The sequence below is a fragment of the Pezoporus flaviventris genome, unplaced genomic scaffold (assembly GCF_033815535.1).
Source record: "Pezoporus flaviventris isolate CSIRO_AGI_PZ_B2104156 unplaced genomic scaffold, CSIRO_AGI_Pfla_v1 ptg000001l, whole genome shotgun sequence".
Classification (NCBI taxonomy): domain Eukaryota; kingdom Metazoa; phylum Chordata; class Aves; order Psittaciformes; family Psittacidae; genus Pezoporus; species Pezoporus flaviventris.
In genome coordinates this window covers 16114126-16129844 of record NW_026892549.1, presented here as the reverse complement: position 1 = coordinate 16129844, position 15719 = coordinate 16114126, and the positions used below count along the sequence as shown (strand labels likewise).

At 46.3% G+C, this 15719-nt stretch overlaps 1 protein-coding gene across 9 annotated transcripts in view; it reads right to left on the bottom strand.

The window, feature by feature from the left end:
* FMNL2 (formin like 2) overlaps positions 1 to 15394 on the bottom strand; it is a 145072-nt gene extending 129678 nt beyond the window's left edge. For all 9 annotated transcript variants that reach the window (XM_061445896.1, XM_061445888.1, XM_061445914.1 and 6 more), the window contains exon 1: positions 15132 to 15394. In XM_061445896.1, coding sequence (XP_061301880.1) covers positions 15132 to 15248 — 117 coding nt within the window. In that variant the 5' untranslated portion in view covers positions 15249 to 15394. The remainder of the gene's footprint in view (positions 1 to 15131) is intronic.
* Positions 15395 to 15719: the final 325 nt, after the last annotated feature.

Below are 15719 nucleotides of genomic sequence, written 5' to 3'. Positions count from 1 at the left end.
TAAAAACGTGGCATAACAATTCACATCACTTATCACAGGACACACGTCTCTCAGCTGACAGACAAGATAACTGCAGCAGTGAAGGCACAGATAAACCCAACTTCCTTGAACTGTAGCAATCCCTGAAGAGGAGCACTGCTTACCGCAGCCACAGCAGCCTCCTGTGCACCTCAGGGTGCCCAACAAGGGAAAGCTGTTCCAGCAAGACAGGGGCTGGTGTGGCAGCAAACCCAAGCCTTCTCCCCACTCCTCCCCCAGCTTTATCATTAATTTTTATTATATACTGTCAAATTGCTCCGGGCTGCTCCAATGCACAGCGTATAAGAACCCTCCCTCAATCCACCACCAAGTACACAAATAAGACAGAAGAAACACAGTTCAGCCTCCTACTAATGCAAAAAATTTTAAACAGTGCTCCCTAATGAAGTGCATTTGCTCATGGCATGTTGATATTTCTTCAGCTGCATTCCCTCCCACAAAGTTAGAAATGCCTTCAAGATAACTAAAGGGAGGCGAAGCAGGCTGCTCCTAACTCAGTTCCTCAGCCGTGCATGAAGTGTTCTGTTCATGTGAAGTCGATGACTGCAATGAAGCTAGGGTGCCCCTTGCTTTTCTAATAAACATACTGAATGCGTGAACTTACCACCCAGTTCCTCTTACTTTTTCCCATGCAAGACCACAACACTTACCCCATCATTGCATGGATCCACAGAAAAGCACAGCAACCCAAAGCAGAGACTGTGTCTAGGCCAGCACTCATGAAAGTGCTAAAATGCCTCCAAGGTTCCCACACAGGTAATAATGCTTGCAACCTTTCCAAAAGCCCTGTTGGGTCTCTGCTGCTCCACAAGCCTGGTGGTTCAACAGGAACAAAGCCAACCCCACCAGCAAGCACCGCTTGGTAGCTAGAAGATGCCACATGGTAAAATTGCCAGGGTGTGACATGTAAACACAAAGATATCCATCATTTTAAAGTCTGTCCTGCACTGGCAGTTAACATGGCAGAAACAGTGACACAAATACCACCTTTGCTGAGGACCAGACTCCACTCTCATCTGTGCACAACTTCGGAGAAGTACCTGCGGGAGGGGCCCACACAGACACCTCCACCAATGGAGTCTGGCCAAAAAAATTCCATTAATCTAATGATCCGCTCTCTTTTAAGCAGATGCTGCAATAGCTGCTGATTCCCACTCCTATGAGGAAAGGGAAAGTTTCAACCCAAAAACTGCTAATCAAGGGAATAAGCAGAAGACTAAATATCTCTACTAACTGAAAGAAGAGGAAGCAGCCGACAGCCAGGCCCCTGGCACCTTGAGTAAGTAGCAGTAACTGAGAAACCAAAATTAGGTCATTACTGAGCATTGGAGAGTCAATGTATGCAGCTTTCAGGGAGGTACAGCAGACATGTCCGTGGATGTGGTATCTATCCTACAGCACAAGGTCAGCCACGCTAAAAGCCCAGCAGGCTAGGAGCAGCCACATTCAAGGCCTTAATCGGTGTTTTGGCTATGCTGCTCCACTGTTCAGGGAAACACTCCTTGTTTTTCACTAGCATCTTTGTGAGAAAAGTTCTCGCTGCAGTAAACCACAGTGCTAATGGTTCACCGAAGCATTAACACATGGCTCCCCCATGAGCCACCAGCTTGGCTGGGAGGCAGCACTGGGGCAAATGCAGTGCATGCACCTCCGATGCAGAGCTATCACACAAGGAGCATTTTCTTAACAAGTGATTCCTAAACCTATCATTTCTGAAAACTGAATAAAACCAAACAGGACTTTTTTCAGTGTTAAAAAGGAGGTCGTTTCCTCCTTACACATCTTTCTGTGGAACGCATTTTGGCACAGCAGTACCAACTGAGTAAATACACCCAAATAAGCTTATACATTAACCTTAAAAATATTATAACAGCTACAGCTACTCTTTTTTTATTTTCTGTTTTAATGTATAAATTTATATGCTTATTTATGTATACAGCCTGGATTATTTTAACACAAGAACTGTGCTTTGCACTAGAAACACAAGTATTACCCTGGTCTACACAGGCTATCTCACCTCAAGGACCACCACTTCCTCAGAGCACCTAAAACAATTTTAACAATTTACTGAATGCCTTACAAGTGCATCTGGGTAGTTTTCACTTCACTTGCTAAACAGAAGGAATAATTCACCTTTAACAAAGATTTGACATCAGACATAAAATAAACATTAGCAAAACCAAACAAACAATAGCTTTGAGCTAAGTAGAAGTCCTTTTCAGTTGTGCAACCTTTTGTCTCTGAGCCAACCAAGAATTCACTGCCAGAAAAGAATTTCATGCTTAATCAATTTTTGCCTCACTCACATTTGTAGGTATCAGAGTTCCTCATCTTAACTGAAAATCCTGTGTGCTCATGATGCACAAACTGCCCTCTGCAATCACTGCAGTATCTGGGGATACAGCAGCAGTATCAGCATGCAAAAACTGTGAGGTGGTTTTCCTGCCCTGCCCGGTGAAACAACAAATTCATTTGCATCTCACTTGCTGATGAAGGATACTGCTGCTGCTGAACACAAGGACTCAGCTCATGTAAACTCTTGCACAATTTATTTTATATTCTAATTGAAGCACTTAATCTTCTGCCAAAATCTTTCTCTAGCACAGAGAAAGCCCACCTGCCTTCTACTCTGAACAAGAGTCTGAATTTACAGGCACAGCTTTATTTCTGGAAAACGTCTCTCTCTGTTGCTCACATACAAAGTGATGGCCCACAAACAGATAGCTGGACAACTGTGGTAAAGATAGCACAGCAACAATGTGCTGTACAAAGCTTTTGAAAACTCACCATGTGTGAAAGAGATACCTTGCTTAGGAGGAAAGGTCATCAGTCACATACCTGGACACATAAGCCTCCATGTGTGCCGATCTGAAAGGTCATTTAATTTTAATCCATACAGAAGATGACAGCTTCCTAAATTCCTCTTCTCCCATTCTTTTGCCATTTGATCCAAGACAGCTGAATCTCTTACTTTTCATGAATACATTCAGCACAGCAAACACATGCAAGTAAAACACTGGTGTCTATCCCAGGTACTACAGGTTCTCATATAAAAGGATTTTAAAAATAGTATTAAAAGCATTTCCCCCAAGTGTTTTGTGTACACCATCCATCTGCTCAGACATCTCTACATTAAAGAAGAAAATTGCCTTTTTTCCTACTGCTAGAAAACACAGAATTTCCAAGTCAAGACAATTCTTCAGAACCTCACAACCTCCTTTTATCTTCTCCCCCGAAACAAGCTCCACCACCGCTTTGATACTGCCATTACTTCTCCAAAAGAGGTCTTCTGCATGGCATCAGCGCCACAGCACTTAGCAGGGTGTGCTGGAGAGACTGCAGCACCAACCAGCTTTTTCAGACTGAAGCATCTGTGGATGAATATAATCTCTCTCACCTTCATCTGGACTCAAAGGCCAATTATCTTTGAAATAAGCCTTGTGGTCAAAAAGAAAAGTTTCAATTCATACATATGTGTGTATGCAAAGAAGGACAAAAACCTCATCTCACCTCCAGAATACATCAGAAAATTAAACACTGGAAGAAGAAGCAAACAAAGCCATTAACTCTGTCGCAGACAAAACCAGTACAAAATGAGATTATTTTTTTAAATACATCAAAGAGAAAAGATGCCCTGAAACACCATAAAATAAACTAAAATGCTGCTCTTCAGCTTCCGTTTAACTGTGCTAGACAAATGAAAGACTTTAAAGGAAATGGATCTGCAAAGGTGACTTCAAAGAGCCAAATGGCAGCTGCCACATCCCAGATCTCCCTTCTAGCTGGAGAGACACAGCACAGGCTTCCCAATGTGTCAAACACATGTTCACAGGGGGAGGCAGCCAACATTCCTATTTTCTTTTCCTAGGAGTTACAACAAGTGCTGGGAAGTGGGGAAACATTTTTTCTAACTTCTGTCCTGTTACTCAGATTTTGGGGGGCCTCATAGCAATTCAGGCTTCCTTTTTCCAAAGGTAACAAGTAGTATCTCTCTCTCCTTATCTCCCACTGCAGCACTGTGAAGCTTGTGAAAGATTCATGGATAAAAATTCTGTAAAGTTCTTGTTTTATTTACAAAAAAGAATTCTGTACATTTGTCACACTTAGATACTCATTTACACGATCAAGAGAACAGGTATTTGTACTGGAAGCCCTGCCACGGAGCAGAACTGTGATTTTGCAGACATGCTGCCACTTCCCTGTGTGGTGGGAAAGGATTGCTGAGAAGACAAGTCAACTTCAAGACAATTTTAAGAAGCTGCAGTTTTTAGAGAACAAGATTCACAATTCATGAGAGTTAGCTGTAAGCTAGATGCTATCACAGAAGTGTTATTACCAAAGGCTTCACAGCTCAACCCATGGTGCACTTTATTAATTATCATTAATTAAATTGACTTATTCAATTTACCTGAAGAGTGCTGTTGGCCACCAAGCAACATCTTATGCAAATGCAATGAAAAATAAACTTAGAGTCAATGCCCTTTATAGCACTGGCATGCCAACCAAGGCCATAGTCCTCAATGGTATCACTACACCAGTGATTTGCTTACCATTGGCTCCTCAGTAAAACTGTGAATGCTGCATTTCAGACTGATGGCAGGTAACATGCTTGCCTATGAAGGTGGAACACAATTATTTAGATTTGCAGTATCAGGCTTATTATGTCTGAGAGGAGACAAATACAACAATGACCTAACATATCTGGGAGAATGTACACATACACAGAGGCTCTCATACACACATGCAACATCAAAGTGCCTATCTGACAAAGCTTTAAGTTAAATATTTGTGATAGTTAATTTATTTGATCTTCTGTATTTGCAAGGCTCAGCGCTGGGCAGAAAGCCCTTTGAAGCACTCCCAAACACACTAAATTATTGGAAACGTTTGTCAGAAAACTGCTGTATAAACTCTGCAAAGCTATCGCCAATGCTTCACAGACCCTTTCAATAACGGTGCCACTCACCTCTGCTGAACAGCTGGCTTCAAACCATCAGAGGTAGGCATGCGTTGTTTGTTTGCCTCTCTTGTGGGACGGAAAGCAGGACAAGAGAAGTCAGTAAAGGGACATGCTAGAGCATCAGATGGATGTACAACCAGAATTTCTGGATTTAACAATTTGCTTTTTCATTTTAATTGCTGGCTTCTGAAAGACTTCAGAAACTTTGCCAATTTGTGCAACCCTCTATTCTTCACTTTTGGCCTCAACTATACAGTCATTTTGCAGACAAACAAGTAACAGATGTACAATCTATATTCACCCCAAATCCTTTTATAGTAAAATGATTTCTGGCCAAATAATACATGTTAAACAAACAAACAAAAAAAAGACACACCACTAATTCTTGTATTTTAATATATCTGCTACAACACCCACATACACACTAAAGAAAAAAAAAACAAACAAGAAACAACCCAAGTGTTTTTCATATACTCCTCAAGAATCCAGGAGCAATTTTTGCCCTCAGCCAATACCCCACAGGGCAGAGTGGCCAGAACAGACCCCCGATACCGCAGAAGGCAAGGACAGCTTTCTGGGCTCCTGCTGCCATCACCAACCACTTCAGCCCGCTGGATCAAGATATGATTTCTGAAAGGGCAGGAGGACACCATTAACATTCTGTGCTGTTCAGGCAACATGAAAGAAGTTTCTACAGGTTTTTCCCAAGGATCTTTCCAACAGAGTTTTCTCTGGGGCACAGACCAGGCTGCACTGGCTGCCATCACCCCAGCAGTCCTAGCACATTACAGGTCAGTCACCAGGGCCAAGGGCCACAGGGTCCCCGTGCAGAGGCATCCCTGCTCGCCTCTCCAGCGCTTGAGCTGGGAAGCCGCTGGGCAAGTTTCCAGCTTATGATCAAGTACACACAGTTGGTCTCAAGAGTTGCAATGTAGAGTCCTGGAGGTCCACGCATTGCACAGCGCGCATCTGAGGACCATTCATGTCCAGCACAATGCAACTATTATGTTGCTTTATGAATATCCTCCCCAAATATATGCTTAACGCTGCACAGTTACAGAAGACAAGCACTTGTTTTGTTATAGATCCCATGGTAAACTGAAAACCAACATATGTCAAATTTCTATGGTATATTAGTTATAACAGAGTGTGGGCAAGTTAAACATCATCCAAGCATTCACGCAATGAAACACTTGTAAAAAACAGTAAGACACTATTTTAGGAAGAGACAAAGCCTAGGAAAAAATTATGGCTATGTTTTTCAGTATATCTATATATATAATGCTGTGCATCTTGAGTTATTAAAACTACAAAACAGAGGATTAATGCCAAAACAATCAGCCCAAGTGAAAAGATATTCATTTAAAGCAGGGGTGCATGTCATGTACCTTCTGCCACCTACAGACCTGGAAGTCCTTTGCAGAAGTAACTGGCAACACAGCCTTTCTCAGTGGCAATGTTATGACGGTAAAAGCACAGCCCTCGAGGGTTGACTGGAGGAATCGTATAGTCCAAGCACTAAAAACCTGCTCATTTTACTATACTGACCCTTCAGAACTGAAATTAGCAGGATGTGATAAATGGGAAATTACTGCTTTTTTAAGCAGCTGAATGTGCTTTTACCTGACACACAGGCTGAGTGAGGCCTCCAGTTCCAGTGATGCTGCAGCTCCTAACTGCTGGAGGCTTGGGCTAGATTTTTTTTTTAACTCAAATATAAATCACATTGAGTAAGTTGGTGTCACTTATTTCCTATACCAAAATCCCCAATGGACTCTTCCAAACAAACAAAGAAGAAAACAAACAATAATTCAGCTCAGTTTGTGTAAAATGTGGCTGCACACTGCTCGCTGCAGAAGTCTTCCAGGGGCTGGAATGGCTGCTTCACTGCCTGCACATGCAATTTAAACTATTCCTTCTGGAACTAGCTTTTCCACAGCTAGTTTTCAGGTCTAATCTTTTGGGTACCAAAGGAAACCATGCTTACATCTCCCAGCAGTGAGAGAAAAACTTCCAGACTGGAGTATGTTGCACCCACAAGCACTCCAGGGGAACAACCACCACCCTGGAAACCCTGTCTGAAACAGCCATGCTTTCTGCTGTCACGCACACCTCCGAAAGACACGGCACCCAAAAGGAACAAGGAAAAACAACTACTTCCCTTGCAGTTTTCTTTATGGCTTCCTGAACTGGAAAATATTTTGATCCTGATCATGATGTGATTAATTCAAACTCAAGAGGCAGCCCAGATGCTTAAAAATAAACTGGTACCGTAGAGCACTGCTGCATTAGCATGTTTTGCATAATTCATTTCATCGTGCTGTGGAGAGCTCTTCAGTTCCTGCTCCGTGCAAGGTCACAATGGCAGCACACGCACGTGCTCCTCCTTGGCTTCCTCCAGGAGAGCCAGGCATCAGCATTCCCTGCCCAACCAAATCAAGCCGAGAAGGTCTGCAAGCGATGCAGGGGGTGGCTGCAGTGATGATGGTATTACCTCCAGACCTATTTCACTGCTTCCCCTGGAGGATCACCCTTGAAAAACTGTGAGCAGGGTAAAAACCTGATCATTTTTTAAACAACTTTCAATTCCTGCTATAGAAGAACACTCTATTTAGGAGTACCCTATTAGCACCTTGATTTAAAAGGAGCTCAAGAAGAGTCAGGTTGATGACACCTTTTCACACGAAGCTTCACATCTGGTTAGGCACAAGCCAGCTCACCAACATCTGCCAGACACGTCCCCTCACACACAGGAGCACATCAGTGAGCTATGGTGTGAACAGCACTAAACTCCACTGAGGGACATCACTGACTCCTGACAACAGCTTATGCAGCAGAACCTGCAGCAGAACCAAAGAGGTTGATTTAACTTCCCCATGCTGCAAGTCAGCACTGGGCATCAGTGCTGACGTGGGACCATTTCATCTGGACATAAGTAGTGATGGTGCCCACTGGAGCAGAAACCCGCACCATGACACCCTTCCCCAGCCCCCTCCTGCTCACACCCCCTCAAGAAGCTGCAGCTCCGAAGCAAGTGTCACAGAAAGAACAGTAGTTGGGTCAGCACAGAAAAGCAAAAGCAAAACTGAAATCAGTCACAGGGATTTTCCACTTCTAAAAATTAACAGTAGGCTGTTTTCATGCTTGCTTCTCTGCCATCGAGTTGGAAGAACAACACCACTGAAAAACAGCATAAACGCTGAAAGCTCAAGTCTAAAAAAATGTATTTGGGGGGAGCAGGCAGGAACTGGCACTAAGTCTGCCTTTAGTAACACCCCAATGACTACACAAAAGATCAGAAAGAGAATGTCAAAGCTTGGTTTCACTTTAGGATGCATTCCAAGCTACAAATAATGAGGAAAAATTCCTGTAGGGCATCTTACTCCCTTAGCTAAGAACTGACAGACCCAGATGACAGATTTAAACCACCTTTTTGAACAGACTTGGGGGAAAAAAAAAAACCAACATTTTATTCAGCAGGTGCCAGCCTCAATGCAAGAGCAAAAGACTGCCTGGACCCTGTTAAGTACAGATACGGCGTTGATCCAACACAAATCACCAGACCAGTCCCTTTTGCAACTGCAAGGAGCACCCAGCACCTAAAACCCCAGCAGGGGAAAACACCTCCTTCTTCTCTTAAGTAGCCATACAAGCATCAGAAATGGGTTGATAATTAGGACGTGCAGCTTCACACAGCTGGTTTGTTTTAAAAAGGATTTATTTTAAAAGTTGCCGGAACAATTTACAATCTTTGTCAAATGATGCAAAAACATAATAAAAATAATAAGTACCACCATGAACTTTTGAACAAACACATGAGGGAAATCAAACATTTGTGTTTGGGTTTGTGTTTGTGCTGGGGTTTGCTATTTGGGGAGGGGGAGAGGGAGTTCCTGTAGACTTTAATACCTTTTCACACAGCATGGAAAGCTAGTGATTTGGGTTTTTTTAATGAAGGTCTAAAAACAGACTCCAGTGGCTCCAAGTCATTCACTTGTCAATCAAAAACAATTCAACAGCTACCGTTTCATTTAAGATCGTCTTGTAAATTCTGAATTTCACTTTGCACCTCTCTCAAGTTCTTTCTTCAGCAGCACCCTTTACATCCCCATTACACACCATGGCAGAAGAGACCATTTAACACTTCAGGGCCAAGTTTTGCATGACCTTGCTTGTGAAGACAAAATAAAACAAATTAAAAACACACAAAACTTTACCTTGAACACAAGGTTAAGGAAGCTGACAGAAATGCCTGACAAAGCTTTAATGCACTGGAGGAAAGATGATGTTGCAGCCTAGGGAAAAAGACAGGGGAGCCTGCTAGCTCACGCTCAGCAGGAGGAATTCAACACCTGCAGAAGTGATCACTCCATGAGCCCAAGGGGCACTGAAAACAGCCATCCCAGAGGTGGTGAGCAACCAGGAACCACGCCATAAGCTAACTCCACCAACAGTGCACAGAGGCCTGTCCACTTCCCAGAAGAAACACGGGACTTCAGCCACCAAGCGCAGCATCTATGGGGTCCTCCCCGGATTCCTGCACAGCAAAGGAGCTGCAGGTGGGAAGCAGGGTCTGTACTGCAAACAAACCCTGTGTACACTTAAAGGGAGAAGAAAAAAAGAAAGCACCCTGCCGAGTTCATAGAAGCACAAGTTTCTCACCCCATTTGGTTTTCCACCTTAAGCAGTTGATTGACCCATTGTTATTCACCTTAGACAAAAGCACAGAATAATTTGGAATAAAATACAACATTATGATGATAGGCTTATAAAGCACACAGCACAAAAACACTTAGGAAACCTCTATGCCATCATTACCATAACTGGGTTTGCAGACTGAGGCTTTGACACCCACCCGAAGCCCCCCAGAACAGCCCAGGCCCTTTGGGGAGAGGGATCCAGCCCCACTGCTTGGGCATAAAATGGCTATCCCTTTCACCTGGGTCTTTTGATAAAAAGCTGACTACTTTCTCTCAGGCTATTCAGAGCTTAAGACCAAGTGACACACGCAGTTTGACAGAATGGGTTCATACCTCCATCACTGGAGCCCAATATATAAAGATTATTTTGTATGGAAAAACGGTACACAGAAAAATACATGCATCTACATCATCTTAGCTATTTTTTTAAGTCTTCCAGGTTTCCAGGATCTGAAATTAATTTTAGGAATGTGACTAACTTGCTAGTAGCTAAATACCCACTACAGTACCCTCATATTCCACTCAGAAAAAAAAACCGTTTGACAAAAATATTCTCCTGTGATGGTAGGTGGAAAAACTTAAAAGTGCCATCTACTGATTTACAAAGCAGCTTGACAGATAGGTCACCACCAAGTAATACTTCTCTAAGTTTAACTCTTTAGAAATATATATACACAAAACAATGTGCTGTATTAGATTGTTTCTCAAGCAAAGGGTGTCACTGATTGAATCATTTAAATAATACCTTGAGGAAAGAGCCCAGTGGTAGAGACTGTCAGAGATGAAGCCTGAACAAGAAAACACAACAGGTCTTTTCAATATCTGAATTTTAGAAACCCCCTTCTCCTGAAGATTGCTCCTAAATCTAATTTTAGTGTCTCCCAACTTCCATAGCATTGCTTTAAAATTCCACAAAACTAATTCAAGTTACCCTGACAGGAGAGTGAAGGATCTCAACTGAAATTCATTCCAGGAGAGCTCTGTTAAATTTAGGAATTACAATAAGGAATCCAGTGCTCCAGCATCCCCACTGAAGCAAGGGAACCAATACTACCTCACAGATATCTCCTGCGGCCATGTCATGCTCTTTAATGATTTGCAGACTCTAAACCATACTATATTATAAAACAATGCATAATGTATTTGATAGACGATTAGGAAGACGAATGGAAAACAGCTGGAAAATGTTACAGAGTTTTCACAGTGAGCTTTCAAATTCTTCAGCAATAGACACTAAAACTTCCTTGACTGGTATGGAAAATGATGCTCAGACAAAATCTACAACGAAGAAGGAAATTCTAGTGAAACAAAGAAGCTCCTCTGAGCAAAGCCTTATGTGAATGCAACAGAAGCAGAGATGATGTCCTGCCTCTAAGTAGGTACCATTATGTCAAACTGAGGACAGAGCACAGCAGAGCTGGGAGCAGGGCAACAGAAACACCTCTTTCCTCCACATTCTCCTCACACTTCAGATGCCTCTCTCCATCCTCCAGGACCGGGCACAGAAGACTCCTTTGTAAAATAAAACAGCACTTGGTGGGGGTAGGAGGATATTTCCTGTTAACTTCACTGCAGATTTGTAATCCGGCAGTCAAATTATGTCAATCACAGCTCATTAGGCAACAGTTTACCCTGCCAACTCTTTCCTGGCTGCTTCCTCCAAACCACGTGTCATTTGCAAACGTGCAACCCTGTTACCAGTTCAGAGAAAGACCACCCTGCTGCAGGAGCTGGAAGCCTGCGCTTTACCCCCGCATCTCCAAACACATGACTCCCTGCATGGGTGCCATAATGTCTACAGACACATTTGGCACACTTGGTTTGCAATGGCGCTCATGCATGCTGAGCAATGGTTCCCTATGTAATAAACCAGGGTTGGTTACCAGAATTCATGATTTACGCATTCTTCCCCCATGTGTCCCTACGTAAAGCCTGGAAAAGAATCCAACACAGCTGAGAAGGAAAAGCAAGCATGCTGGGGAAGGGGCAATGGTGGGAGGTTCCTGCAGGCTCGAACCCGAGTGCTGGCAAGCTCAAAGTCAGTGCTACAGCTGGGATTCTACTCTCAGCTTATCCAGCACCCCTCCTGGGCAAATTGGGAACTTGGTGGCAATAACAAGCCGTCTCTTTCCTGAACTTCACACTCTCACATAGACTTTAAGGGAGTTGTTTCACACGTTCTACCAAAAGAGGAGACTTTTCATCAGTTTGAGAGGATGGAAGAAACACTTGGCTTACAGGCAGAAACCTGGATCTCTCTTGGGTTATCCCCAAAAATTTTCACCTTGAAGTACATCCCATCAAATACAATGTCTTCCTGAAACACACAGACAGACCCTGCTCCTCACTAGCAGAGACAAGCACAAATCTCAACACAACAAACAAGCCAGGGCAGCACATTCACTGCACCAGTCCCAAAACTAGTACCAGGAGACACAAATCCACAGGGAAAATCCTCTTATGTCATCTGTCCAGAAGGCCAAGAGGTGTGACACAGCCAGACCTGGCACTGCTGCCCTTAAAGCCCGGTTGGGCACTGCCATACACAAGTTCAGTGCATCCTCAGTAATGCCAATAGCACCACTACAGACTGGAGGAGTGTATTAGCACAGTCAGATTTGAGAGCTTCACCAAAAAAGTGTGACCTGGAGCACTTCCCATCATCTCCTGCAATTTATGCACCTCAAACCTCAAAGAGCGAGGCTAACCAAGGAGGCAGTAAGGTGACTATGTATGTTTGAAGCGGACAAGCTACTTCACCAGAGACCTTCCTCAAGACTAAGTCTGCTAACATCCCAGCAAATGCAAGCTAGCACACAAATGCAGCACCTCCTGCTGCTCATCCACCCCTTCGCTGAAGGGACCACAGAGATCCTGCAGATCAGGAGAGTATGTTCAAAGTGAAAAAAAGAAAAGTCAATTGTCATGGCATCTGCTGTAAAAACATGGCCAACCTGTGCTCCCCTCACAGACATGGATGTGTTTAAGAGGGCTATGGCTCACTGTGCTGGTTCTACACAAGGAGAAAAGAGTAAAACCTGAAAACAGTTTTGTGATGCTGCACAAGAGGAACCTTTCCCGCATAGCTCCACTCTTTACACATAGAAACAAACCATTCTACATGATGACTGTACCTGCATGCAGCTGCACCTCAACGAAGCTGCATGATCATCAATGTCAAGAACAGTCTTGAAAACTTCATTAGTGGTACAAAAATTGCTACTGTCAGCAAAGCCTTTCAGGACCTCAACAGGGCTCTCCAAGCACATAAGCAATGCCTGTGCCAGGCTAATTTCTTAAGGCAGCATGCAAAGAAGGTAAGATTTAGTCCTACAACCTTCAACATCTTCTTCATACTCTCATTTCCTGACTAATTGTTTCTCCCTGCAGAAAATATTCCTCATCTTTTTCCCCGACCATCATTCCTTTCTCATTAATCCCTACTCTTCCACTGCCTACCCCATTTTGGGGTTTGACCAGTGGCACAGTCATGCTCCCCTCAGAGCCACAGAGAAAACAAAGTAATAATAGCCTAGGAGTTCATTCTTTCATAAACTGGTCAGATATTTCCTGGAAGCTGCAACAAACCCCAGCCATCCTCAGCTGGCTTCAAGAACAGGCTGAAGGCAATTCTGGGCTGTTCCAGCAGTAGTGTTTCGGCCCCATCTCACAGCTCCTCCGGATGGGAGTACAGCATCCAACACCCCATTGGTACAGGCATGCATCTGCCTGGCCTGCCTCCCCCTCCAGCAAAGCTACAGCATTCATCCTCTGACCCTTCATTTAAATCCATCTTCTAAAAACAGATGCCATCCACTCAAGTACCTCAAGAAATTACAGACATGATCCTGTTATCTCCCATATTTACGTTATACATATCTAATGCACTGTGCTTTCCCAAATGATGTCTCTTCCTTGTACTGATCTCATCAATCGGTCCTAACTCAAAACCACTAATTTTCTCCCACAGACCATGCACACAGATTAAGCCAGCACCCTTTTGGTAGGCTTAGATGAATCAAAACTTGATTCTGAGCCATGGCACTGCTTGTATGGGCATCTTCCACCTGCAAGACTATCACAGGTTTCCCCCACGAGAGCAAGGCAGGATCAGGCTTTTTCCACTGCGCCTAATAATCGTAACATCTCACTCACCATTTGGCTCATCAGTGGGGGTTCCTGACTGAATAGGCTTATTCTTTTCTTAGACATGATAATCTAATTGGGTCTAACCAGAAATAATCCCCAACACACACCAGTTTGTGAATCCTCACTCAGCACCAGGAGTATTTAAAATACCAGGGGGGTTGCTCCAGTATCTGATACGGGAATTACTCTTGCAACAGCTCGCCTTGCTGGGTTTCACATGGCATTAGAGGCAACGCAGGGCACGGCATGCACATGGGTTTTATTTGCTCTCCTGACCTAGCTTCTGTTTTTCATATAAACGTTGGTCAGAAGTAAGAAACACATAGAAAAACAGATGGGTCGCGATAATCTACTCACAACACTTAGATACCTAGAAAACAGGACGTTTGCCCAAAACACTCCCATGCAACACCAATGGAACCACTGTCTTTGCCTGGTAACGTCTCCTGTGGCTGTGATCTTAAACACCGAGTCCGTCGAGCTGCTCAGGAGAAGGGAAAGGAATGGAATGAAGACCAGAGCACGACAGGACCGTCTGCATCCCAGCCCCAGCGCCGGTGAACCTCACACACGTGCTGGGGACTTGGGGGCAGCAGGACCAGTGTGTCCACGGGACCCATCGCCCCACAGCCGGCCGGGGGGCGCGGGCTCCTCACAGCCCGGGCTCCTGGAAAAGGCCATGCCGAGGCGAGGCCGCACCACGGGCTCCGCATCTGTCCGCCCGCTGCTCTCCGCCGACGGTCCGGGCCGACACCGCCACAACTTGCCGCGGGCTTTGCTCTCTCGCCGGTTCCTCACAGGTTCGCCGCCCGCGAGGAGGGGCAGACCCGGGCGTGCGGGAACCGCCTCGGCTCGGGGGAAGGCGGCTCTTCGGGGGCTCCAGAGACAAAGAGCCGTAGCCGGCACACACGCCTGGCCCCGCTCCGCTGCCCTCCCGCCCCCCTCCGCCGCGGCCCCGGCCCCGTCCCGCCGCCTCCGGCTGGGCCGCGGGATGCGGGAGACACCGTCCCGCAGAGCCCACCTGTGCCACTGGCCCCGGCGGAGATTGGGCGGCCGCGCCGCCGAGGGGAGAGCGCGGCGGGGCAGTTCCCGTCTCAGGCTCCAACTTTTCCCCGGCTCCCAACCACGCAGCAGCCGCACCCCGCTCACGGACCCGGGCCAGGCGCGGGGCCCCCTACTCTTCATCAGCCCCTCCGTGGAGGCCCACGGGCGGGCGGCAGAATGCGGCGCCCTCTCCCAGGCGGCGCGACCCGCTCCCCACAGACAATGGGACCGGCACTCACCAGGACCACTGCGAAGCGCTCCTCCAGCTCACCGGGCTCGGGCATGGGCAGCTTGAGAGGTACGCTGTGCGCCCTGAACTCCGTCTGCTGAGAGTCCACGCTCCCCGCGTTGCCCATGGCGGCGGCGGCAGCGGCGGCGGCCCCTCCGCGCTACCTCCGCGCTCCGCGCCGCCGAGCCAGGCGGGCTCCGCGCCCCGCGGTCGCCCTCTAGCACCGACGGCGAAACGCCGCGCTGCCGCCCGTCATGGCTCGCCGCCCTCGCCCTCCCCCCGGGGCGGGTTCGCTACGGCTGCGGCTGCGGCTCGGCGACGGCACCCCCTCATGCCGCCCCACGGCCGGCACGGCCCGCACAAAGCCCCGCTCCGCCCCCGGCCCGGGGCGCGCTGGGACTCGTAGTCCCACCGCCGTCCGGGGGAGGGCCGGCAGGGAAAGGGCTGGCTGCGGGGTTGGCGGGGGCCTTGAGGTTGGGTGGGGGCTGGGGCGACCCCTCGGCGTCCATTTTCCCTCGGCGGGTTGCTCTGTGCCCGCAAGCTCTCCCCAGTCAGCCAGCCTGTCGCAGGCTACCCCCGGCTTTGCCCGAGGGGGTCT